The 26,086-nt window shown below is 39.4% G+C and overlaps 1 protein-coding gene across 4 annotated transcripts in view; it reads left to right on the top strand.

Annotated features, from left to right (window-relative positions):
* The window catches only part of PSD3 (pleckstrin and Sec7 domain containing 3), a 586,658-nt gene that overhangs the window by 61,522 nt on the left and 499,050 nt on the right, over positions 1 to 26,086 (top strand). The window contains exon 1 of one of the 4 annotated variants that reach the window (XM_078069540.1): positions 13,999 to 14,108. The exons of the other annotated variants lie outside the window; for them this stretch is intronic. Coding sequence (XP_077925666.1) covers positions 14,088 to 14,108 — 21 coding nt within the window. The 5' untranslated portion in view covers positions 13,999 to 14,087. Of the gene's footprint in view, positions 1 to 13,998; positions 14,109 to 26,086 lie in introns of those variants that run through there. 4 annotated transcript variants of the gene reach the window in all.

The raw sequence follows: 26,086 nt of genomic DNA, 5'->3' as shown, positions 1-26,086 counted from the left end.
ATTGGAGGAGAAGAGGAATTGGACTGATGGTTTGTCCTCTGGGGTCCGGACCAGAGTGCATGGTGGAAGCTACAGGGAAGTGTGATCTGAGGTGTCACGGCATAGTGGTTATGGCAAATGCTCTGGAGTCAGACTGTGCTTAAAGTCTCTGCCCCAGACTCTGCCCCTTCCATAGGTCAGGCTACCTACTCTAAGCCACAGACCTGTTGCATGGGGTCATGTGGGGATTACCAAATTAATGCACTGAGAATGCGCTCAGGCCTATGCCTACTATATAGGAAGTAGTGCATGAGTGTTAGCACTTCATTAGTGGAAGGTTGTTAAAAATGGAATGGGTTGCTTTGTGAGGCAATGACTCACTTCTCTGTGACCAGAAGTAATGCAGGATAAACTGAATGGCCACCTGTTAAAAATATCGTATAAGGGCTTCCTGCTTTGAGGGTGAGGTTGAAATAGATGATTCTTGGGTCCATATGATTTTTTGGGAGGGGAAGGAGGAAGGATTTCTACTTTTGTTCTACACTGGATTCTTGCTATAATGTAATGCTTGGGGGACTATGTTGGTGACATAGAATTACTGGTTAAATGGTATTATATGGAGCAAACTTTTCTCTTTCAGACTTTTGCCCTGAAATAGCCTTAATTTTGAGGAAAAAAAATCCATAATTTTGACAATCTAGTCTCTGCTGGGTTTTCCTCTGAGACCCCTTAAGTCATTTTCAAAAGGTGATTTTTTTTCCAACTGCTTTCCCTAAGTCTGTGGCTCACTGTTCTAAAATTAAAAATTACTTCTCTTAATATCCAGAATGTTCTCTGTTATAATCACATTTCCCTAAATATTTATATTGACCTTTACCTTGTTGTTTAACTCTTCTCTCAATGAGCAAGCAGGGAACTGATCTAGGTTTTAAACAGTGGGAGCTTCTTTCTCATCATTTTTCTCATTTTTATTTCATTCTCTCTAACAACACTGTGTGATGACAACTCTGGTCCAGTTGCACAGAGCTGCTGAAATCCATAACATTTCGGGCTTGTTTGTGGGATATGACATTGGGTCGGTCCCAAATACTCATGAGACTGCTACTCCTGGAAGTGTGGCTGTCACTATGACAAAAGGCTGGGAATAACAGTGAACTGACTAAGAACCTTAAAGAGAGGCTGAGACGGAGCCAAGGGAAAAGGAAATGAAAAAATGAATCTTGGGGAGGTAACCAAGGCAAGGGTAAAAGGCTGGATATAAACAGTACAGGAAGAGAGCACAAAGCAGAGAAAGAAAGAAGAGAGGTTTAAAATCTGTTCTTTTACCTTTAAACCTTACATCTACATAGATCCTTCAAATGCAACAAAAACTATTCTTTTTTTTAATTTAAATTCAGTTAATTAACATATAATGTATTATTAGTTTCAGAGGTAGAGGTCAGTGATTCATCAGTCTTATATAATACCCAGTGCTCATTACATCATATGCCCTCCTTAATGTCCATCACCCAGTTACCCCATCTCCTTCCCCCTCTCCCCTCCAGCAACCCTGTTTGTTTACTATGATTAAGAGTCTCTTACGGCTTGTCTCCCTCTCTGATTTCATCTTGTTTTATTTTTTCCTCTCTTCCCCTATGATCCTCTGTTTTGTTTCTTAAATTCCACATATAAGTGAGATCATATGATAATTGTCTTTCGTTGATTGACTTATTTCTCTTAGCATAATACCCTGTAGTTCCATCCATGTTGTTGCAAATGGCAAAATTCATTTTTTTTGATGGCTGAGTAGTATTCCACTGTGTGTATATATATATATATATATATATATATATATATATACCACATCTTCTTTATCCATTCATCTGTTGATGGACATCTAGGCTCTTTCCATAGTTTGTCTATTATGGACATTGCTGCTATAAACATTGGGGTGCACATGCCCCTTCTTTTCACTACATTTGTATTTTGGGGGTAAATCCCTAGTAGTGCAATTACTGGGTCGTGGGGTAGCTCTATTTTCAACTTTTTGAGGAACCTCCATACTGTTTTCCAGAGTGGCTGCACCAGCTTGCATTCCCACCATCAGTGTAGGAGGGTTCCCCTTTCTCTGCATCCTCACCATCTGTTGTTTCCTGACTTGTTAATTTTAGCCATTCTGACTGGTATGAGGTGGTATTTCATTGTGGTTTTGATTTGTATTTCCCTGATGCCAAGTGAAGTTGAGCTTTTTTCATGCATCTGTTGGCCATTTGTATGTCTTTTTGGAGAAATGTCTGTTCATGTCTTCTGCCCATTTCTTGATTGGATTATTTGTTCTTTGGGTGTTGAGTTTGGTAAGTTCTTTATAGATTTTGGATACTAGTCCTTTATCTGATATGACATTTGCAAATGTCTTCTCCCATTCTGTCAGCTGTCTTTTGGTTTTTTTGACTATTTCCTTTGCTGTGCAAAAGCTTTTTATCTTGATGACGTCCCAATAGTTCATTTTTGCCCTTGCTTCCCTTGCCTTTGGAGACGTGGCTAGCAAGAAGTTGCTGCAGCTGAGGTCACAGAGGTTGCTGCCTGTGTTCTCCAAGGATTTTGAGGGATTCTTATCTCATATTTAGGTCTTTTATCCATTTTGAGTCTATTTTTGTGTATGGTGCAACAAAAACTATTCTTCAGAGAAAATAAAAATTAAAGTTTGAAGGCCAAAATAGGTAGTAAAAGAGAAAAGAAAAATGTCCTTTTATAGATAGCCATTGTAGAATTAATCATTTACTAGAAGCACTATAACTGCGTAGGCAGCATAAACTAGTATGTCCGGTATGGGCACTTTCCATAGTAAACCACAAATGAGAAAAAAATTAAAGGAGAAAACAATCTTATATCCAAGAATAACTAAAACATCACATTAAAAGTCTTTTTTCTGAACAAAATGGATTTGAAGTTAAATGTCTGTTGTTTTGGGTGTGTGTGTGTGTGTATGTGTGTGTGTGTGTGTGTGTGTGTGTGTGTGTGTGTGTATGACATCTACGTGACATTTTTACCAAATGACAAATTTTAAAACATTAAAATAGCCCTCCCTCTTAATGTTTATAGTCTCAGAATTTCTTCAGCAAAAATGTGGGCATATTCAACTTATATTCACAACAAAATAAGAGGTGAGTTCTACACTCTGATATTAATGTTGAATATCCATCGGCTACAAATTACTAATACTTTCTTTGGAAATATTTTATTACCTGAAAAAGTTCCACAGCAAATCAGTATAACTCAAGTTATAAAATAAGTCAAATTAGGGGCACCTGGGTGGCTCAGTCATTGGGCATCTGCCTTCGGCTCGGGTCATGGTCCCAGGGTCCTGGGATCAGGCCCTGCATCGGGCTCCCTGCTTGGCGGGAAGCCTGCTTTTCCCTCTCCCACTCCCCCTGCTTGTGTTCCTCTCTTGCTGTGTCTCTCTCTGTCAAATAAGTGAATAAAGTCTTTAAAACAAAACAAAACAAAACAAAATTCCTTTAAAAAAAATAAGTCAAATTGGTTTTGAATTTTGTTTCTAAAATTATATTTAACATATAATATAAGGGATAAATAGACTATAACTCACTTATGGGTTTGTGTGTGTGTGTGTGTGTGTGTGTGTGTGTGTTTAGGGGTAGTGTAAAAGGATAAAATGTTGATTTTTAAAAGATAAAAATTGCTCTACAAATCTTAATGTCTTTTCTATAAGGTCAAAGCATTTTTATTTGTAACTCATCTGATAAATGAAGATGGTGATTGGAATAAAATGACCAGATATGACTCATTGGTTTCAGGTTGGCATCCTGAAACCAATGAGTCATATCTGGTCATTTGTCCCCTCCTTCCAGCAGGTGTCCAGGGGTCTGAGCACCCCATTCCCAAGTCATGTTGTATGGCAGGAAAGACTCCTCTCAGAAGGTGATCATCTCTAAAATAGAGCAGATCATTGGATGTATCCAATTATTTAATTTTTATAGTAAAATGTTATGAGGACTTGACTCAAACAATTGTCTTGCAACCTAGCCCAAGAGTCTATAGGAGGGTTTCCTCATCTGTAAATAAAGAGATTGGGTTAAATAATCTCTAATGTCCCTTTTAGTTTTGTCTATGAGGTTGAGTCCCTTGCTCATGGTTTTATTTTTCCATCCCCATTTAGTTAACATACAGAAACAAACCTGTCATCAGAATGTCACCCACTTTCTTCACAAGTAGCACTTAACCACACTATGATGAATCTAGTATACTTGGTTAATGAACTTTCATCCTAAGTCTCTTTATTGGAGAGCTTTTAGATCATTTGTTGGGGAGGCAGGGAATACCTTCACCTACATATGTGTTTAGTACTTTTTCAGATTGTTCTTGACTTTATTGTGTCAAACAACAAAGATCAGTTCACCAGGGAAGATATTAGAATGAGTTTAAATTTGTTATATACTACCCTGTTCCCTGCTGTGATTTTACTCCTAGAAGTAGTGTGGCAAATGTGACTAAACTGATGACTGTTTTGAGGATACGTGATTCACATATCTTCCAACAACAGAATTCCCTTACAGCTTTCAAAATAATATGCTTATTATTTGGTACTTGATTATGTGTATTGGGGCTAGGTATTAATCACGTTCTTGCTCTAATCGAAAACCCCATAGATTTCAGTAACTTAACACAATAGAAGTTTTTTTATCACTTACTTCACAGAATGTATGTTGGTGAGTGTCCTGGTTGCTTTAGGCACTGCCGACTTCCTGATAAACGAGGAAGAGAATAAGGGAGATTTGGGATGTCAGGCCTTGAAGTGTCATATATTACTTCTGGTGACATTTCATTGACCAGAACTAGTAAAATGGCCTCACCTAGATACCTTTGGGATAGGAAATGTAGTCTTCCTAACATGCCTAGGAAAAAATTAAAATGGATGGTAAACTCAGGGGATTGTTTCTGCCATAGTATTCCATAGCAATGAGCCATATTTAGCAATGAGTTGAAGAAGAGGAGCCTGATGGGGAAAACAGCTTATACATTTTCCATGACCAAAGTTAGGATGGTCCTCAGAGGTTGTAACAATTATCATGTTGAATTTCTCCTATTTGTGTAATTCAGAAATGAAAGAGTGGTAAAACTTTAGAAATTAAGTTGATATGGGGCCGGAGAAGATAAATGCTGAGTAGGGAAAGTGCATTATTCTGGAGAGAGAGCGTGTGTGTGTGTGTGTGCACGTTTTGGGGGAGTATTTACAGAATCTGGAGATACGCTCTGTCAGATATTAGCTTCATATTTTTGCCTGGATGCCCCACCTCCTAACCTTTGTACAGTCTGTACTTGCTTGTAATATACCTTATTTTCTTTGTCATTGGCTTAAATTTAAGATCTCTCTAAGCTGCAACCTTAAGAAGCTAGAAAAAGAAAAGCAAATTAAATCCAAAGTAAGAAGAAAAATGGACACAAAACAATAAAAACAGAAATCAATAAAATAGAAAATAGAAAAATAATATGAAATAAAGTTGATTCTTTGAGGTCAATAAAATTGACAAGCCTCTAGCTAAACTGATGAGAAAAAATAGAGATAAGACACAAATGACCAATATCAAGAATGAAAGTGAGAACATGACTAGAGATCATAGAGATATTAAAAGGATAATAAGGAAATGCTATGAAAAACTTTATTCCAATTAATTTTGATAATGTAGATGAAATGGACAAGTTCTTTGGGAGCTCACTCAAGAACTAGATAACCTGAAATAGATAACCATATATATTTTGTATGTTATTATTACATGTAATTATATGTGTATATATATATATATATATACACTTTTTTAAGAAATTAAAATGTAATTATATGTGTGTATATATATATATATATATATATATATACACACATGCTTTTTTTTAAGAAATTAACTTTGTAATTAAAAACTTTCTCCAAGAAAACTCCAAGTCCTGATGGTATCACAGGTAAATTATACCAAACACTTCAGGAAGAAATAATACTGATCTACACTAACTCTTTTAGAAAGTAGGAGAGAAGAAAATACTTCCCAACTCTTTTATGAGGCCAGCATTACTCTGATATTCAAATCAGAAAGATATATTACAAGAAAGGAGATGTCAGGCCAATCAATATCCTTCATAAACATAGCTGCAATGGTAGTATAAATAATTAGCAAATTGAATTCAGCAACATATAAAAGGTATAATTATTATGAACTGAATTATGTACCCCCCAAACCTTATGTTGAAGCCCTAACCCCAATGTGACTGTATTCTGAGAGAGGGACTTTAAGGTTAAATGAGGTCATAAGTGTGGGGACCTAATCCAATAAGACTGGTGTCCTTATAAGAGAGGAAGAGACTCCAGGAGTGTGCACACACAGAGGAAAGACCATGTGAGGATATAGCAAGAAGGTGGTATCTGCATGCCCAGAAGAGAGGTCTCATTAGAAACTAACCCTACTGACACCTTAATCTTGGACTTCAGAACTGTGAGAAAATACATTTTTATTGTTTAAGCCACAACATCTATAGTGTTCTGTTATGGCTGCTTTTGAAGACTAATGCAGTAATATATGGTGATTAAATGAGGTTTATCTCAAATGTAGGGTTGGTTTAACATTTGAACATCAGTCAATGTAATTCTCCAAGATTACAGCATTAGAAAGAAAAATCATATGAATATCTCAATAGATGCAAAAAAAGCATTTGACAAAATTCAATACCCATTCATGATTAAAAAAAAAAAAAGAAAGAAAAAAAAAAAACTCTCAGCAAGTTGGGAATAGTAAGGGACTTTCTCAACCTGATAAAAATCATCTACCAAAAACTTGTAGCTAACATCATACCTAGTAGGGAAAAACAAATGCCTTCCCCCTAAGATCAGAAATGAAGCAAGAATTCTTATCAATTTGATTTAATATTGTACTAAAGTTCCTGATCAGTGCATTAAGCAAGAAATAAAACTATCTTCATTCACAAATGACATGATCAGCTATGCTGAACATTATAAGGAATTTTTTTAAAAGCTAGTAGAATAAGTGAGTTTAGCAAGGTCACAGGACACAAGATCAATATACAAAAACAAAATTTGTTTCTCTGTATTAATAGTAAAATATTTGAAAGTATAATTAAGAAAATAATAACATTTACATACCATGAAAAATCATGTGACAATTGGGTATAAAGTTAATAAAATATGTGCAAATACTATCCACTAGAAACTACATAACACTGATGAAATAAATCAAAGGAGACCTTAATAAATGGATATATATATTTATATAACATCTTCATGTTTCATAAGACTAAGTGCTGTTGAGATTTTCAATTCTCTCCAAATTGACCTATAGATTCCGTGCAATCCCAATCAAAATCCTAGTAGGCATTTTAAAAGAAATTGACAAGTTGATTTTCAAATTTATATGGAAATACAAAAGATGTAGAGGAGGCAAAACAATTTTGAAAAGGAAGAACAAAGTTGAAACAAAGTTTAAATACTTACACAACCCCATCTCAAAATAATCTTTTTAAGAATGGTATTAGAACAGGGGCGCCTGGGTGGCTCAGTCGTTAAGCGTCTGCCTTCGGCTCAGGTCATGATCTCAGGGTCCTGGGATCGAGCCCTGCATCGAGCTCCCTGATCGGCGGAAGCCTGCTTCTCCCTCTCATGCTCCCCCTGCTTGTGTTCCCTCTCTCGCTGTGTCTCTCTCTTTCAAATAAATAAATAAATCTTAAAAAAAAAAAAAGAATGATATTAGAACAACTGGATATCCATATGGGAAGACCCTTAACTTATGCCATATATAAAAATTAAGTCATAATGTAAACATAAGAATTAAAACCATAAAACTTCTGGAAACAAACATAGGGGAAAACTTTGTGACATGATGTTAGGCAAAGATTTCTTAGATAGGACACTAAAAACATAAATCATAAGAGAAAAAAGTGGTAGACTAGACGTCATTTAAATTAAAAACTTCTGTTCTTCAAAGAAATTTAAGAAATTGAAAAGGCAAGACAGAGGCAGGAAGAAAATATTTACAAAATACGTATCTGACACAGAATTTGTATCCAGGATATACAAGAATTCTTACAATTCAATAATAAGAAGACAAAAATAATCCATTTTTTAAAAATGGGCAAAAGTTTTAAACAGATACTTTAGGAAAGAAGACATAGAAATTGGAAATAAGCACATAAAAGGATGCTCAATAGTATTCATCATTAAGACATGCCAGCCAAACTACAGCGATAGCCAACTAACTACACACACACAAAGCCAAAATTGAAAAAAAAGAAAATTGATAATACCAAATGTTGGCAACAATGTAGAATATTGGGACTCTCATACCTTACAAATGGGAATGTAAAATAATATGGCCAATTTGGAAAACTATTTGGTATTTTTTTTAAAAATCCAGTTAAATATACATACACCACATGAGCAGCAATACCATATCTGGGTATTTATCCAAGAAAGAACATACAAACACAAAAATACTTGAACATATATATTAATACATTTTCTTTATAATAGCCAAAAACTGGACACAACTCGAATGTCCATCAACTGGCAGAGAAACAAGTTAGGTATTCATGCAATGGAACACTACCGAACAATAAAGAGGATTAAACTACAGACCCATATAAAAACATGCATGACGGGCGACTGGCTAACTCAGTGGCAGAGCATCTGACTCTTGATCTCAGGGTCATGAGTTTGAGCCCCACATTGGGCATCCTACTTAAGAAGAAAAAAAAAAAGAAAAACATGCATGAATCTTAAAAGCATTATGCTATGTGAAAGAAGGTAGACAACAAAAAATTTCTTATTTTATGATTCCATTTATGTGGAATTCTAGAAGGGCAAAACAGAAAAGCAGGTCAGTAGTTGCCAGTATCCAGGGTTTGGAGGGAGGAATTGACTGCAAAGAGGCTTGGAACTTTGGCTGTGGGGGGGTGGGGAGGCAAAATATCTTGATTGTAGTAGTGATTTACACAACTCTATACATTTGCCAGAACTCACTGAATTGTATACTTAACAATTCTGATCACCAGTCCCAACATGTGTGAGTTTTCCCCCCATATCACCAAGCAATTCTCCCATACCAGCTGGGTATCCTACAATTCAACTCAATTCTGACACTGTCTACCTGGAGACAGCATCATATCCCATACGTTAAGGGCTCAGGCCTTAAGGGACTAATGGCAATACCGCCCCCTTCCCTTCAGAAACCGTAAGTCCAGGTTGCCATTTGGGCTTCTGACCAACCTGCTGTAGATTGAAGGTTCCCACGGCTTCCACCTCAGGTTCAGTTATTTGCTAGAGAAGCTCACATAAATCAGAGAGACAGTTTACTTACTAGATTACCAGTTTATTATTAAAGGATATAACTGAGTGACAGCCAGATGGAAGAGATGCAAAGGGCAAAATATGGGGAAAGGGCACAGAACCTCCATGTCCTTTCAGTGTGAGCCACTCTCCCAGAATCTCCAAGTGTTCACCAACCTGGAAGTTCTCCGAACCTGTGCTTTTTGGTTTTTATGGAGGCTTCATTACCTAGGCGTAATTGATTAAATCATTAGTTCTGGGCAACAATTCAACCTTCAGCCCCTCTCCCCTTCCTAGAGGTCAGGAGTTGGTACTGAAATTTCCAACCTTATAGTCACAAGGTTGGTTCTCCTGGCAACAAGCAACAAGTCCCATCTTCAGGTGAGGTCCAAAAGTTACCTCATTAACAAAACAAAAGACTTTTTAAAAAAGATTTTATTTATTTGAGAGGAGTGAGAGACAGAGCATGAGATGGGGGAGGGACAGAGGGAGAAGCAGACTCCCCATGGAGCAGGGAGCCTGATGTGGGGCTCCATCCCAGGACCCTGGGATCATGACCTGAGCCGAGACAGAGGCTTAACTAACTGAACCACCCAGGTGCCCCAAAACAAAAGACACTTTAATGCTCTAGTCACTTAGGAAATTTTGAGGGTTTTAGGAGCCTCTGTGCCAGGAACAAGGACAAAGATGAAATACATATTTCTTATAAATCACTATATCATAATACTTAAAATTGTTGACTTTTACTGTATATAAATTGTACCTCAATAGAGAGAGGTATTAAAGGGAAAACACCCTTTCCTCCAGGGTTCCTGACTGGATTTATATGAATCAATAGACCAAAATATCTGGTCTCACGGATCTTAGAGGCGAAGTGACTCAAAAAGAGCCACTCTGTCAGAATTAAGCCTCAGGAACGTGTCACTTCTTGCAAGTAATTCAGCAGGTGTGTCTAGAATGAGAGTCTTTAATGGGAAATAGAAAACTGATAGATTTCTCTCCTTTCAGAAACATTTAAATTTACAGAAATTTTCAAATGTAAGAGTTCATAATGCATGTATTTTGTGATGAGAGTTCTATTCAAAGTTCTCTCACTTACTTTGTTGATAGTGCTTACCAACATTACTCTCTATGGAGTCAATGAAATCAAAGGAATTCTTAAACATGTTCTCCTTCCCAAAACAAGGAGAGAGAATTCTTTCATTCATTTATTCATTCAGTGAACATTTGTTGAGTACTTCCTCTGTGCTAGGCAATATGTTCTGCAGTGGAGACAAAAAGTAAGTAAATGAATGAATGAATGAGTGAGTGAATGAATGAATAAGGTGTGGTCTGTACCCTCTGGAAAGGGCTGTCTGCCCCAGGTTTCTTGGGGTCACAATTCAGAGCATTCAGCTCCTGGGGTTTGCCATTGTCACTTAAAGACTTGCCAGAAAGACTGAGGATCATGAAAATAAAGAATATTTTTAATTGAAAGCTCTTTAAATCCCCAAATGCTGCAATTTTTCAAGTGGGAAGGACAATCTCTCCCAGTCATAGAAAAGGAAACGAGGGCCTAAGGATAAGAAGGTCCCATCCCATGGTTAGACAATGAGTGAGCTGAGACACTGTCGTCTGATTCTTGTTCAATATTCCAGAGGTCCCTGGGGTCATCTTCATTGTCTCCTCTCATGACTGACTGTAGAGCAGCCTGTTACTATGTTATGCTTTCTTCTTGGAGAAATGCCTGGTTACTTTTACAATTTGAACGCACACAGCATTGGTAATTTCCATAGGTCATTTCTACTCTGTAAAAGATATTATAATGAAATGCTTTTTCAGCAAAGAAATGCTTTGTATGGAATCCCCCTTCAATACAAATACTGCTTTTGAAACAATTCCTTTTCATTTGTTGAATGATTCTGAAAAAAGTGATTTGTTTTTTGAGGGAAATAGGGACTTTTTCCCAAACATTTTCAGCAATTATTCTGATGGTAAAGCATTTTTTGTCAAAGTAGGAGGAAGCAGATAGATTTTCAAGTGTGAAATAGAAAAGCAGCTGTAGCTATGTAAAGGTTTGGTTGTTTTTAATTGTTGAGTTGGTAGGGGTGCTTGGGTGGCTCAGTCGTTAAGGGTCTGCCTTCTGTTCAGGTCATGATTTCAGGGTTCTGGGATCGAGCCCCACATCAGGCTCCCTGTTCAGCAGGAAGCCTGCTTCTCCCTCTCCCACTCCCCCTGTTTGTGTTCCTGCTCTTGCTATCTCACTCTCTCTGTCAAATAAATAAATAAAATCTTAAAAAAAAAATTGTTGAGTTGGTACATAGTATTGCACTAAAAAGCTTTATCTTCTCAGAAAAATAAATCAGTGCAATCGCATGGTATTCTTGGACCGAACTTTCATTTGTCATTTATTCAGTGCCACCTATGTGCCAAACCCTGTGTGAGGCAGGGCTGTCAACAAAACTCTTATGAGGATGGCTATGTTCTGTCTGCATTGTCTAAATATAGGAGTCATTAGCCACATTTGAAATATGGCTAAAAACTGAATTTTAATTTAACTTTAATTCATTTAAATTTAAATGGCTACATGTGGCTAGTAGTTCTCAAATTGGACAGGATATGTATGAGGAATGAGGAATAAGTAATACGAAGTGTCTCAATATGCACAATGTGGTTATGGTGTATTGGGCTAGATGTAGATGTAGGATCTTTTCCAGTGATATCTGTCCACAAGTGTACCAAATCTTTCAGAATCATCACCTTCAATGAATCTACAATGAAAATGATTATGTCTGTATCCGGAGGTACAATGAATAACGTGCATACTTAAATGTCCATGTAAATGTCCGTGTAAATATATGTGCACACATATTTAACAGTGAGAAAATAAAGTGCTAAGACTCTTTCAAGCTAAGAAGCATAAGAGGATGGTAGAATAAGGCTCTGCCTCAGGTTCAACTGAGGTGTCAGTGCAATAGATATCAAAGGATATGAAAGTGAATGTGAGACAAACCTCTACCCCATGTGCAGATTTTTAAGGAAACGGTCCTGAGACCCTGTTCCACAATATTGGGTCTTACAGTCAGATCAAAGCTATAAAAAGAAGAGTATGAGGTCAGTGGGAGCCTAACCCTACTCCTCATTAGGGGGAGGTAGGGAGTGCTACTCTCTAATTCTAAGCCTAGTGAAGGGCCTTTAAGGGGCCCCTTGGAGATATTTGAAATTGTTCCCTGTAGCTGGAAAATACTGAGAACGGTGGCCTAACTCATGACCCAAAAAACTAATGGAGACTGCGGCTTCCCAGGAAAATCAGTGTGGGAGACTGTTGACCATGCTTTGGGGGCAGGGCCAGAGAGCTCCTGCTGTGTGGTTGGGATTAGTCTGCAGTTCCAGAATTAGTGAAGCCAGGGACATGTGAGTGTTTCTTGCGGACCAGGTGTGGATCGTGTGCAAGAGAGTTGGCCTTGGGTCCGCCCTCTTGGGGTATATCCAACAGGGTGGGCTGGAGAGAGACTCAGCGGGAACAGGAGGTGTCCCGCTGGGGTACCTAGGGCTGAATAACAGGAACAGGGGACCTCGCCCACCCTCTTTGCCACTGCAAACTTCCAGATAAGCAGAGAAGATTTTAATGCTAGGTCAAACGTTTTTTTAGCCACTTTCCTTTATTTAGGCACCTTCTTGCGATTACAAGAGGTAAGACTAGTCTTCGTGACATAAAACCGTAACACAAACATACTATAAGCACCATGCAGTTGGCCACATGGACTTCTACCTCTAGGTAGACCTGGCATTTGTGAAGCGCCCTTGACCTGCAATAGACCTTCCACAGGGTGGTTTTTAGATCGCCCTCTCCCTTCGCCAGAGGAGGGCGCCTTTTCAGGTCCTGCCTTTGCCGCACAGCACAGAGGGCAAGAGGAAAAAGAGCACGGGACTTTGGCACTTTCGACTGAAAAGGCAGTTTTTAAAGTGAGCTACCCCCTTGCAGGCACATTCAGTGTGGGATAGTCCGGAGACTAGACTGCCGGGTGGAGTGAGCGCCTGTCTTCCCAGGCAACACCCTCCCCAGGGGAATGGACCTCAGATGGCGCGGCTGGTGGGCAGGTCGCCAGAACTCCGGCGGCGACTAGTGGCCCTAGGAGCCCCCGCAGAGGCAAACAAACAACAACCCCGACCTGAGGGGCCTCCCCTGGCACGCCTGCCGCCCAGGACCCTAGGGGAGGCGCGTAGGCGCGTGTCCCCGCCGGCGCGCGGCCCGGCGCTCTTCCTCCTCGCCGATCCTTCACCCGGCCCTTCCAGAGAGGAAACACCCTGGAAAGCGCCTCTCACTTTCCTCAGGGTGGGAAAACTGGCAGGGAAGAAGACAAAGCAACAGGCACAGTTCCGCACTCCGGCTGGAGGCCGGGCGGAGGGCGAGCCCGTGGCACCTAGCGACTGCTGAAGGCCCAGGGCACCGCCCCCGCTCGCCCTTGGGGCACCGCCTCCCCTCCCACCCCCTCCTACCTCCTCCCACCCCCTCCCACCCTCGGGCAGTTATTCCTTCCCGCTCTCCCGCCCCTCCCCGCCCCCCGGGCGCCTGCCCCGCCCACCGCCTCCAGGCGCAGCCTGCTCTCGGACCTTCTCAGGGGGCCTCGGGGGCGGGCGGGCGAACGGCTTCGGCAGCCTCCGCCAGGGTGCGCACCGCCGCCGCCACTCGCCAGTCCCGCGAGCCCAACAAAGAGCGCGCGGCGCCGGCCGCCCGCCTGCAGTCGCGCCCGAGGCTCCCTGGCCCCGGAGCGCCCGGCGACAGTTTCGGCGCGGGCGATGGAAGATGGAAGGAAGAAATGCCGCGGTGAGGCACGAGAACCGCCGGGGGCTGAAGGGCGTGTGGGGTCGCTCGCGTTGCTTACCGTCCGATCGGGGATGTGATTTGCTTTGTCGCTCCTTAGTCCCCCTGGGTCCCTGGGCCACTTGTGTTTGTGCCCTGATGTCAGATTCTGGTAACTGTTTTCCTTTTTGCGCTTCCTTTGTGTGTGTTAGGAGCCCAGAAGGGTCAACTTTGCGGTGTTAAGGTTTAGGGGTTTTAATTCAACCCTCCGCTTTGAAAACCTGCCTTGGAAAAAAAGCCTGAGTACTCGTACTTGCTTAATGATCGAAAGAAGGAAAGCATTAAAGAGGACTTAATGTGCCAGTTTTTACTCTGCCCAAGTCAGCTCTTGTATTTAGGGGCTATCACGTTTCTCTTTCAGAAAGAAAAAACAACAACAACAAAAAACCCCAAAACAAATTTGCATTGAGCGAGCAAACAGGAGAAGATTATTTGGTCTAATATTCTCAGTAGCTTTTAAAGACGTTTCATTCTGTTTTACATGCATTTAACTTTTATCTGCTGTTTTCAGCTGTAAGTTCTAGCAAATGATGTTCTGAGATTTAAAAAAAATCCGGGTTAACACTTAGAGAACGTGGGTTTAGAATGTTGTCCTTGACTTAAATAATAAATGTTTAGTTTTACCGGTCCCCTCGAGGGTATGTTAAACACCCAGTAGGCAGAAGATGTAAAGGGCATTATGATTTTTTTTATAGAAACTGGTTTATCTGACATTGGGATGCAGGATTTCCACACCAGAGTAACTCTTCAGTGGGTCCAGGTGTTGGATGTAGGGAAAAGGCAGATCTTGAAAATTACACCAAGTGGGATTCTGAGAACAAATGCTTTGTTTCATTAACTATAGTTCCATATATACAAAGGATTTTGCAAAGCCCAGTAGCCAAGTAAGACAGAATTTCAGCTGTCAAGGAGCTGCTTTCTAGTAGGAGAGACTTCTGCATAGGTTACATGGAGGAACCCAGAGGGAGGAGAGCTTCTGACCTAAGGGCTTGGAAGTCCTCTGAGAGGAGCTAGCTGTTGAGCTGGACCTTGAAGTGGGGAGGGTTTGGCTGTTTTTTTGTGTGTGGGGGAAAGGATGTTCCCTGCTGAAGGAAGAGAAATGCACTTTCTATCCTATTCCAAGAAATGCTTTACCATCCTTTCTTAGAGTATTTACAAATCAAGAGATTTTTTTTTAAGTCATTAAATTCCTCTTCACTTGAAAATGCAACATGCTCAACAGAACCAGCAAAACAATACAGAATAAATTAACACCTTCCCAACCAATTTTTAGTGGCTTGATGCATGTCTAACAACTTTCTTATATCCATTCACAGATCATATCACAAATATATGATTTGTCTTGCCAGATACTTTATTAACATATGCTTTTTATACTAAAAGGAGCAGAGTGGTACCATGGAAAACACTTGGGTGGAACACTTGGCTTGTAGGTTTTGTCACTGAGTTTTTGGTGTTGTTTTGGGCAAATCATTTTAACCTCTAGCTAAAATTTCTTCCTTTGTAGGTTGAGGGGATTGGGTAGATGCTTTCTCAGAGCCATCTAGCATTTCATGGTAACATGCTTAAACATGTATATGCATTACTTATTTAGTGATGTAGTCTTAACTTCACATTCTGACTATCTCTCAATTTGTGTTTGTGAACGGATCATCGCTCTTATCCTATCCTGGCCATTGAAAGTGGGAGAGCGATTAAAGCTGCAAAGCTAAAATAACACCTTATTTAAAGGTGAAATTCCACAATTGAATGTTATTTTTAAAAATGCAAGCATAAGAAGCTTGATTTGCAAATCTCAATTTGTGTTAGTTTTAAAAAAATTTTGCTGACACTCTTCGTTTGTGAACAAAGAATAATGCATACTTTACTATGTACATTGTATTTAAGAGGTTCAATTTTGCTTTTAATTAAATAGTAGTTAAAAAATGGGTTGGGATAAAAAAAATGGGATACCTTGGAAATCCTTTTAGGCTAGTAAATCTTGGGAATTTGGAAATAAAAATAAAATAAGACAGAAAGTTCATTGAAAAAGGAAAATTCAGAGATACTTTCCATAAATGGCTCTATTCACTTTCTAAAAACTTGGTATTTATTTATTTGTTTGCTAATCCTGGTGGAAAATATGAATGGGATTTAGTCTGACATTACATTAAAAACAACAACAACATGTCCAAGGCATTACTACTTTCAGAGGTGATTTTTTTTTCCTTTAGAAATTGTGGAGTCATCTGTCCTGTCTTATTCATAAACTAACATGCTGTTGTGGTAATGGGTTAATCTCAGTCATGGTTAATCTGAGGCAAAAACCATGTGAACATTAAAATGTGTATGCGCTTTGGCCTCCAGATTGGTTTGTTTGAGGTTTACCAGAGGTATCTTGTCATATGGCAGTTATGAAAAGAGCGTTTCTTTGGGCTTGGGTTGGATTAGGAGGTGAGTAATGGATGGTGATCCTTTCCAATTTTTAGAAATGAATTCAGACATTGAAGTTTAGGCAGTCTGTGAAAAATAATCTGGTGATCAGTAGGTGACCAAAGTCCACTTACCTCAGGATATGAGTCAGGCTCCCAGAAGGCTGCGGATCTAGTCTAGCTTTAAATCACTGTTGTTTTGTGGGTTCTCAGCAGTTAGGGATTCTTCCCCTGTAGTCTGGGCCAAACACAGAAGTCCTTAGTTTCCCTTTGCTGAGAGTGGAGGTGATTTATCTCGAATACTGCCTTTTAGTTCTTTCTGAATTCTTTTACAGTTAAACCAGCCTAACCTTATGTTAGAGGAGTACAGGATCCAGATGAATTTCTCCAGAGCATTTGTTCAGAGTGTCCGTGTCAGGACAGTTTGTGTTGTTTGTGATATTGCAGACTCAGAGGCGTGCTGGAAAGAATTTTAGTGGTGACATTTTGAGAGTGTGTCCCTTTTTTACTTTTCCTGTGTTCTGGAGCTACAAGACCATCTTCCAAAGACATTCTCAAATACATGCTGCAGATTAGTGTTCGTTGCAGTGGCTACAGTGCAGTGGCAGGGTGGATCACTGTTGCAGTTTACAGTGGAGAAAAAAACACAGCTTGCAGCATATAGTTAACAAGCTATTCTTAAATCCAGATCACCAGATTTCCATGCCTCCTTTGAAAATAAGGTGTAACTCATAACCGTAATGAATCTTTGCTTATGCTATCTTATTTATATAAAAATAGCACATGTCCCTGCAGTCCTTGTTTTTCACTGGGCCCAGAAGGTCAACAAACTGGGGCCCAGTTGGTGCCTAATCGGCAGGGACTTTGTTGACAATCCAGGACACAGAGGTGGTGAAACATTTTTTCTCTTGAGCATACTTGTGGTGTGAGGGAGTCACCCCCTAGCCCCTTCTTCCATGTGAGTGCCAGGCCCTGGCTAGGGCCCGCCACTCATTTCTTGGGGCTTGCTTAACTTTGAACAGCCGTCTAGTATGAAACTCCCTTTTCCTTGGCCACAAATCAGTGATATGAGTCAGAATAATTGTACATGTTGATGGATGGTTTTCAAGTTTATCCTTGGAGTTAGGGACTTACGGTAAGTGGAAAAATAAGCATTTTGACCTGAGCCTGAGGCTCTTTTCTTACACAGTATTTTTATGTGGGTTGTCTGAGCAGCAGCATTTTCCTTTAAATTTCATCTTAAGTCCTAACTTCTAGAAAATGCTTATTTTAAGCATTTTAGAAAAGCTAATTTAAGTTTTCAGGAGATGCATTGTTACCATCATAGCTAATACTGATTGAGATTTACTATGTGCTTTGACAGATTACCTCCTCTAGTCCCCATGACAACCCCATGAGGTCAGTACTGTCATTATCTCCATTCTGAAGTCTGGAGAGGTTAAGTAACACAGCTAACAAGTGGCAGAATGAGGTTTAAATTCAACAGTCCAATTTTCTTAACTACTGTTCTGTTTTTATGTCCTCAAAGTTAGCATTGCATGTTGCAGAAACTGAACTTTTTGGCTCTCATATTTAGATTCTGTATGTCTTAGAACCTGAAATGGAATGACTAATCAACAGCCATTATTTTATATATGTGTTGGCTTAAGTGGTAGGACCAGGATTGTAGTTTGGCTCAAGAGATGGAAATTGTGTAATTTTCTTTCAAAAACACTCTTAGTGTCTAAAGGGATCACTAAATGGATTATGTAAGGAGTTCTGTATAGTTATAAGCAATTCATTGGAATTCAAAATAAAGCAGATTTACAATTTGAAATTGAATGTAAGGCTCACCTATTTTAACTTATAATTACATCACCTCATAGAAGTAATCTAGACTTTTTTTTTTTTTATAATTGCGGGTGTTGACACAGAGAAGGCTGTTTTTTTCTTTCCGTGAGCTGGGACTTGTTGTTGAGAAAAGGAGCCTGAAACAATGAGGAGGAGAAGGAGAATGAGCTGAGGGCATTAATAAAAAGGTCAGGCAGCAACTGCTCCCTTTTCTCTTACCTTCTGTTCCCAGACTTGTGCTAAGAAAAAGTGAATTATAGAAATGGAGTAGCTTGGTTCTTTCTATGGCTTTCTATGGTCTGTGGACAAGGCGAGTAGAAACATGTAAATAGAAGAAGCTGTAGCTTCTTTTGTTTGGACTTGAGGAGATTATTGGTTAAGGGCCACTGGAACTGCTTTTCTCGGTATATGAAAACTTACACCCTTTTCTGAATTTTGATTTTTTTTGGTAATCCTTTCCAAGAAGTTATTTGATAGGCACAGTATAGATTCACTCAGAGGACACTGGGGGAAAGGGAAATCTAGGGGTAACAGTGAGTGACATATGCAATGCAGTTAAATGATTGCTGCCTATGTGACTAATAATATTTTCTAACAAAATTATATTAGGAAGATACTGAGAAATGACAGCAGGCTGTGTGATCTTTCATAGCATCTTACTACCCTGATCTTTCCTTCATGTCTCTAAAAGCTACAAGTCGGAGTGTTTAAAGAAGGAAGATAGTTCCTTGGGGCTGAAGTTTTTCATTTGAACATCAGAGTTTGCTCTGGGCAGGTGTTTATTTTCAGCTTTTATTTCTAGTGGCTTCAAAGGGTCCGTGAGCTGCCTGCCCCACCTGCTGATGCTTATTTCTTCCTATAAAAATCCCCTGTGCCAGAAAAAATCCCATTGCATTCCATGAACTAATATCTATAAGTAAATTAAGGCAGAACCTGAAGTACAGACATTAATATGCTATTCATTCATTCAGCAGATGTTAAGTACTTACCGAGTGCTAAGTTCTATGTTAGGCCCTAAAAAAGCTTGTCCACTGACCACTAAGAAAACCTGCCAAGAACATTCAGAGGCATTTGGGTACTTCTGAGAGTCAGACCTCACAATCTGTAAATACTGATAATGTACCTAAGAGCTCTGAACTTACAAACTTTCGTAGAATCAATGAAGTTTCTGTCATATCAATATTGTTAAATGGAATTTTCTGCTATGATGGCAATATTCTATATCTGTGCTGTCCAGTATGGTAGTCAGTAGCCTCATGTACCTACTGAGAGCAGTTGGAATGTGGCTAGTGAGATTTAGGAAATGAATTTTAAATTTTATTTATTTAGGTGAATTTAAATAGCCTCATGTGGCTAGTGGCTATTATGTTGATAACACAGCTCTAGGGCAAAAATGCACTAACAGATAGCATTGGCTATCCTGGGCAGTCATTTCCCATGTGACCATCTGGTTGCTTATGATGTGTTCACCAACGAGGCTTTGTTAAGTTTTTAGTTTTGCACATATTTACAAAAGCAGTGAGAGTGTATGGAAGCATGGGATTTTAATGGAAATGAAAGTGGAGATAAAATCATTGAAAGTGATGAAAAGGAAAAACCTTTGATAAAATGGAAAAACTTGAGTGTCTTGCTGAGAGTCTTCTATTATATTAATAATTAGGTGCTTGAGAACTTATGGAGATGGTGAGAACACCGCAGTTGACTTTTTTTTGTTGCAAGCTGTGGATAGGTCATAATTTCAAGTCCCCTTTGATCTGCCTACCATTGCAGTGAGTATCAGGGTGGGTCATGCCCAATATCTAAGTGGCTAAGGTCTTTCCTGGGACCCCTTAAAGCTGTCCTGGAGGCCCAATGGATTTTTAGTGTAGATGAAGCCGACTAGGAAAGACGCCTGAATAGCATAGATGTTGGCAAGGAATGGGCCTGGTTTTAAAACTGCTCATTAGTAGAGGTGCTTCCGCACCATCCTTAGAGATCGAGAACACAGACAATGGAATGGAGGAAAAAAAGTCTTACTCTTTTTCCCCAAATACTTTTTAGTGACAAGTCTGGGAGGTGGACAGCCCTGTTTGCAGGCTCCAGGATTTCTCCAGGTAGGCGTACAGGAATAGCCGTGAGTGTAGCATGTGTGAAATCATGAGAGAATTCTCATGGTTGGGCCTCTGTTGAAATAGATTCCAGTTTTTGAGTTTTGTAACTTGTGGTGAAAACAATGAAATCAAGGTGTAACGGTACAAAAACGTGGGTATAAGAAGAGGAGAAGGAATAACATGTATTCTGTATTTACTGTGTGCCAGGCTCTGTGTGAAGTGTGCATGTGTGTGTGTGTGAACTTATATATTCTTATATGTTCTTTACATTATTGTAAGATAGGTGGTGTCTCCATTTTCAGAGGATGAAATTGAGGCTCATGAAGGTTTAAATGGGATTCTTTTTAAAAACAACTTTATCGACAATAAAATTTACATACCACACAACTCATCCATTTAAAGTGTACATTTAGTGACTTTTCGTATGTTCACAGAGTTGTGCATTTGTCACCATAGTCAACTTTAGAGCATATTCATCACCTCAAAATAAACTTTGGACCTATTAGCTGTCACCCTTCCCAACCCAGGCAACTGAATATCTACTTTCTATGGATTTGCCTATTCTGCACAGTATGTGGCCTTTTGTGACTGTCTCCTTTCATTTAGCACAATGTTTTCAGTGCTCATCTGTGTTGTACTTCATTCCTTTTAATTGCTGAGTAATATCCATTTGAATACGCAGGGCGCATTTCATTTATTCATTCATCAGATAATGGGTTGTTTCCATTTTTTGGCTATTAGGAATGATGCTACTTTGAACTTGCATGTACAAGTTTTTGTGGGGACATATGTTTTCATTTCTCTTGGATATATACATAGGAATGCAATTGCTGGGTCATATTATAACTCTATGTTTAGCACTTGGAGGAATTGCCAAACTGTTTTTCACGGGGCTGCACTATTTTACATTCCCATCAGTGATGTATGAGGGTTCCTATTTCTCTACATCCTCATCAACACTTGTTATTTTCTCTGTTTTTTATTTTAACCATCTTGTGGGTGTGGAGTGTTATTTCATTGTGGTTTTCCCTAATGTAGTTGAGCATCTTTTCATACGCTTGTTGCCCATTTTTATATCTTCTTTGGAGAGATGTCTCTTTAGATCCTTTGCTCTTGGTAAAATTGGGTTGTCTTTTAAAATTGGGTATTTGTCTTTTCATTATTGAATTGTAAAATTTCTTTATGTATTATGGATACAAGGCCCTTGTCAGATATATGCTTTGCAGATATCTTCTTCCATTCTGTGGGTGGTCTTTTCATTTTCTTGTCTTATCCTTTGAAGCAAGTGAGGATCTTTATATTAAGCAAAGCATGAGAGGGCTTAGCACACTTCACGTACGTACTGAGGTCAGTCAACAAAATGACTCGTAAAATGGCTTATGTAATGAATGTCATCTTGTTTGTTTCTGGTTGGAGAAAAAGATAGATTTAACCTTTGCCTAAGCTACTCAGACAGAGTTGCAAAGCTTTCATGTGTATTAAAAGTAAAATTTGCAAGTCGTTTCTCTATAGACTTTTATGTACAGAAAATAGTGCTTTCCTCTTGGATTCAACAGAGAACTGTTAAAAAGGAAAAGAATGGGGTGCCTGGTAGCTCAGTCAGTTAAGCATCTGCCTTTGGCTCAGGTCATGATCCCAGGATCCTGGGATTGAGCCCCACGTCTGGCTCCCTGTTCAGCGGAGAGTCTGCTTCTCTCTCTTCCTGTGCTGCTCCCCCTGCTTGTGTGCTCTCTCTCTATCAAATAAATAAATATAATCTTTAAAAAAAAGTAAAAGTAAAAGGAGCCTTTACCAAGAAGAGCCCTCTTTTGAGATCCTGTAATTTTTATGATCTAAATAGTGTTTCCCATATTTGTCTATCAAAGGAATTACCTGGTTTTAGATTTCTAGGGCCAGTTGAAGGTTCTGGTTCAGGAGTTCTGAAGTGGCACTTTTCATCAACACTTCCCATGATTAGGATCAGGAATGCTTGAGAAACTCTGATCTAAACTGGTGATAATCATGACCTTTAGTGGTTTGCCCCTAGAACTTAATTAGACCTCTTTAGTGGGTGTGGCCTCCAGGGGACAAGCATCCTTCACTGAGGGTTATTACAAAGAGCAGATCCAGCCAGTCTGACTACTTTGCTTGCCGCAGCTACTGATCTTGATGCAACACAACCCAAATTCTCTTCCCCTATCCTTATATAGTAGAGATAGTTCCACTATAAAAATTTAATCCAGGTTCATAAACATTTTCATGTCATAAGGTTACCACCGTCCTCCTGAGAATATTGCTCTGTTTTCTTTTCCTCTCCTTTAAGATGTGTTCGTAATTTTCTTAGCATTGTTGAATCCCTGGAGGCCTCCCATAGCCACACAAATCTCCATGTAACTTGGTTACTTACCTGGATGGATGGGAATTATTTTTAATCTTCAAGTCACACAGCTATTAATTGGTAAAACTGATCTTTCTTGTACCCTGTATTATTATTGCCTGTAGTGCACTGTGGTTGCCAAGAGGAAAATTCTAGTACTTTGTGTGGTGCTTTGGCACATAGTAGTCGCTTAGTAAATGTTTGTTCGATGAATGAGTTGAACACCACAGTCTCTTTAATAGCTAAGCCCAGGAACCCTTCCAAAAATGTATGGACAGAGTAGGTGCTCTGACTTTTAGCCTTGTGTTATGGTGGAGTAGAATTTCCAGAGTCAGCAGATTTCTGGCCTCATCGTTTTTTGTTGTTGGCTTCACTGTGGGGTTTTGTTGCATCTCCTGTTTTAGGGAAGTGGAATTTTCCCCTACTTTGTAGACAGTGTTCGTGGTCTGCTTTTACAGCTCCAGGTGTCTAGAACATTCCTTTTAGCTTTCCTGGAAACAACTCTTTTGTATGTACCCATATGTAATTGTTTTACATAATATTTAATTGAATTAGACAATTTCAGTAGCAGGTACAACTGGCACAAGTCAGTTTGGGAGCAAACACAGTTGATTTGTGGTAACCATCAACTCAATGATAGGAGCAGAATTTCATGAGCTTGCCAGAGTCTTGATTACTAGCTATAGGCACCGAGTAATAATGGGCATCAGCTAGGATGTTTTACAGGGTGAATGTTCATCCTGGAGTTGGCTAATTGGAGGTTGGTTAAGAGCTTCTGCTCTAAATGTGACTTCCTATACATAACTTCAGAAACAGGCAAACATATATGAGAATTAATATTATAAGGTGGAGAAATTAAGACACTCCATTTTTTTAAAAGTTAATTTTGGCTTTTATCTGCCTCACATCACTTCTGTTTGTGTACAGAGTTACTTTACTCCTGAATAATTTATTTCTGCATGTAAATGTTTTTTGAAATTATTTTGCTTTCCTTTTACATGGAAATAGTTGAAGTTCTTTTAAAATGTGGTTTGTAAAAATATGACCCACCCATGTCTATCTATTGAGTGAGTATATTACTAAAGTATTAATACCCCAATTTTTTGTCTTATATTTAAGTTCAGAGGTTCACCGAAAACAGGGTTGCACCCAGATCTTTTATATTATTAAAACATTAAGTGCTTCGTACTTTGTGTCGTAATTTCTCTATCTTTTTTAGAAATGAAAGCCCATTCTGTTCGTCTGGCAACTTTGACCTGCTTCAGGAAGGGTATCCATATCCAGACCATCTTTTCAGTGTGCTCTGGTGAAGCAAGATCTAGGGTTTTGAGAAGTCCTAGTGCCTTTGGAGTGTTTTAGAGTATCCCTCAGTTTAGAGAACTATGTCTTTACATTACTCAGTTTTTTTATGAGGTTAACTTAATTTTTAAATTGGAGCCCCCCCTTCTTTTCCCCACAGTATCTGAATATGAATATACATACAAAGTGCCTTATTAAAAGTACGCTATCATACATCATATACAGGTCTGTATCACTGTCCTCTTTTGTTCACTCACTTATTTATTAAACAAATATTTATCGTCTCTTATGTACCAGGCATTATTTTTAGATATGGGGGATACAGTCATCAATAAAATAGACAAAAAATTCTTACTTTTGCAAGGTGTGTGAAGTACTTTGGGGAAAAATAAAGCAGAGGAGAGAGATTAGGAATGAGGTGGAGTTGCAATTATAAATAGGATCGTCAAGAATGGCCTCAGTGAGGTGACTTGTAATAAAAGGCCTGAGGAAGGTAAAGGGAGTCATGTAGGGAAGAGTACTTCAGGAAGAGTGGACAGCAAGGGCTAAGTCCTGAAGTTGAGGCATGCTACCTGCTGTCGAGGAACTACAAGAACAGTGTGACTGGAGTAGAGTGAGCAAGGAGGAGAGTAGACACCAGTTCCTGTGTGGCCTCTGGTCTTGTAGGCTATTGCCAAAGGCTTGGGCTTGTGCTTAGAGGGAGAGCAAAGAAGCCAGGGGAGAGTTTCAAGTAAAGATGTTACATGGTCTGGCTTCTGTTTTAAGAAGACACACTGCTGCTGTGCCTCATGAGACTAAACTTAAGTGGGGAAGGGTAGAATAAGGACACCAGTTAGGAGGCTATTGTAGGAACCCAGATGAATGATGGTGACTAGAGTGTTATGTTTTGAAGGTAGAGTGGGAAAGATTTCATGAGTGACAGGATGTGAGATGTGAGTGAGAGAAATCAGTGGTGAATTGGAGGGTTTTTAGCTTATGCAGCTTGAAGGATAGAGTTGCATTAACTAAGCTAGGGAGACAATGATTTGGGGGGGAAGATCAGGAGCTCAGTTTTGGAGATGTCCAGTTGGCAGTTGGATATATTACTCGGGATTTTAGAGCAGGTCTGGGCTGGAGGTAGACACTTGGGAGTTGTCAGAGTAAAGGATTGGATGAAATCCATAAGAGAGTGAGTGTAGATAGAGAAGCAGAGAGGTTCAGGACCAAGAACCTGGGCTACTTCCACACTGAGGTTGGGAGATGGAACCAGTAAAGGAGAATGAGAAGCAGCAGCTAATCAGGTAGGAGGAAAACCAGGAGAGTGCGGAGTCTGGGAGCCAAGTGAAGAAGGACAGTGAATCAGATGCTCCCAAGATGAGGGTCAAGACTTGACTTAGGAATTTAGCAATGGGGAGGTCACTGGTGAGCTTGACAACAGCAATTTTGGTGGAGTATTCGGGACCAAAATTGGTAAGGATTCAAGAGAGAGCAGGGATAGAGAAATGGAAACATCAAACATGGACAAATATTTCAAAGGATTTTTGCTGCAAAGGGAAGATGAGAAATATAGCTGAAGGGAAAAGCAAGGTCAAGAGAGATTTTAAAATGGAGAAAAGAGCAGTATGTTTGCTGATAGGAAAGACAGTAAAGAGGAAAAAAGGAATGAGCCTTCATGTAGTAGCATAATTCTCATTCAGAAGAACATTGATTTTGTTTGATACAGCTAAGATCATTTAGCTTACTATTGTAAACACAAATTCTTGTTAATGCAGTTTGTATGTTCAACATACAAAGTTCTTATCTTCCCATCTCCATCAAAAACCAAAACCTTTTCTTTTGTCTGAGCCTTTAAATAAATGATGTTTTGGTATGGATAGTTTCTGCTCATCTTGAACAACCTAATGTAGTCCTTAGTTCTGCACCAGTATGCATGGGCTGGAGGTACACTCAATTCACATACCTTCTTCAGTAGCTGAT

The sequence above is a fragment of the Halichoerus grypus genome, chromosome 3 (assembly GCF_964656455.1).
Source record: "Halichoerus grypus chromosome 3, mHalGry1.hap1.1, whole genome shotgun sequence".
Classification (NCBI taxonomy): Eukaryota; Metazoa; Chordata; class Mammalia; order Carnivora; family Phocidae; genus Halichoerus; species Halichoerus grypus.
This window is presented reverse-complemented; position numbering and strand designations above follow the sequence as displayed.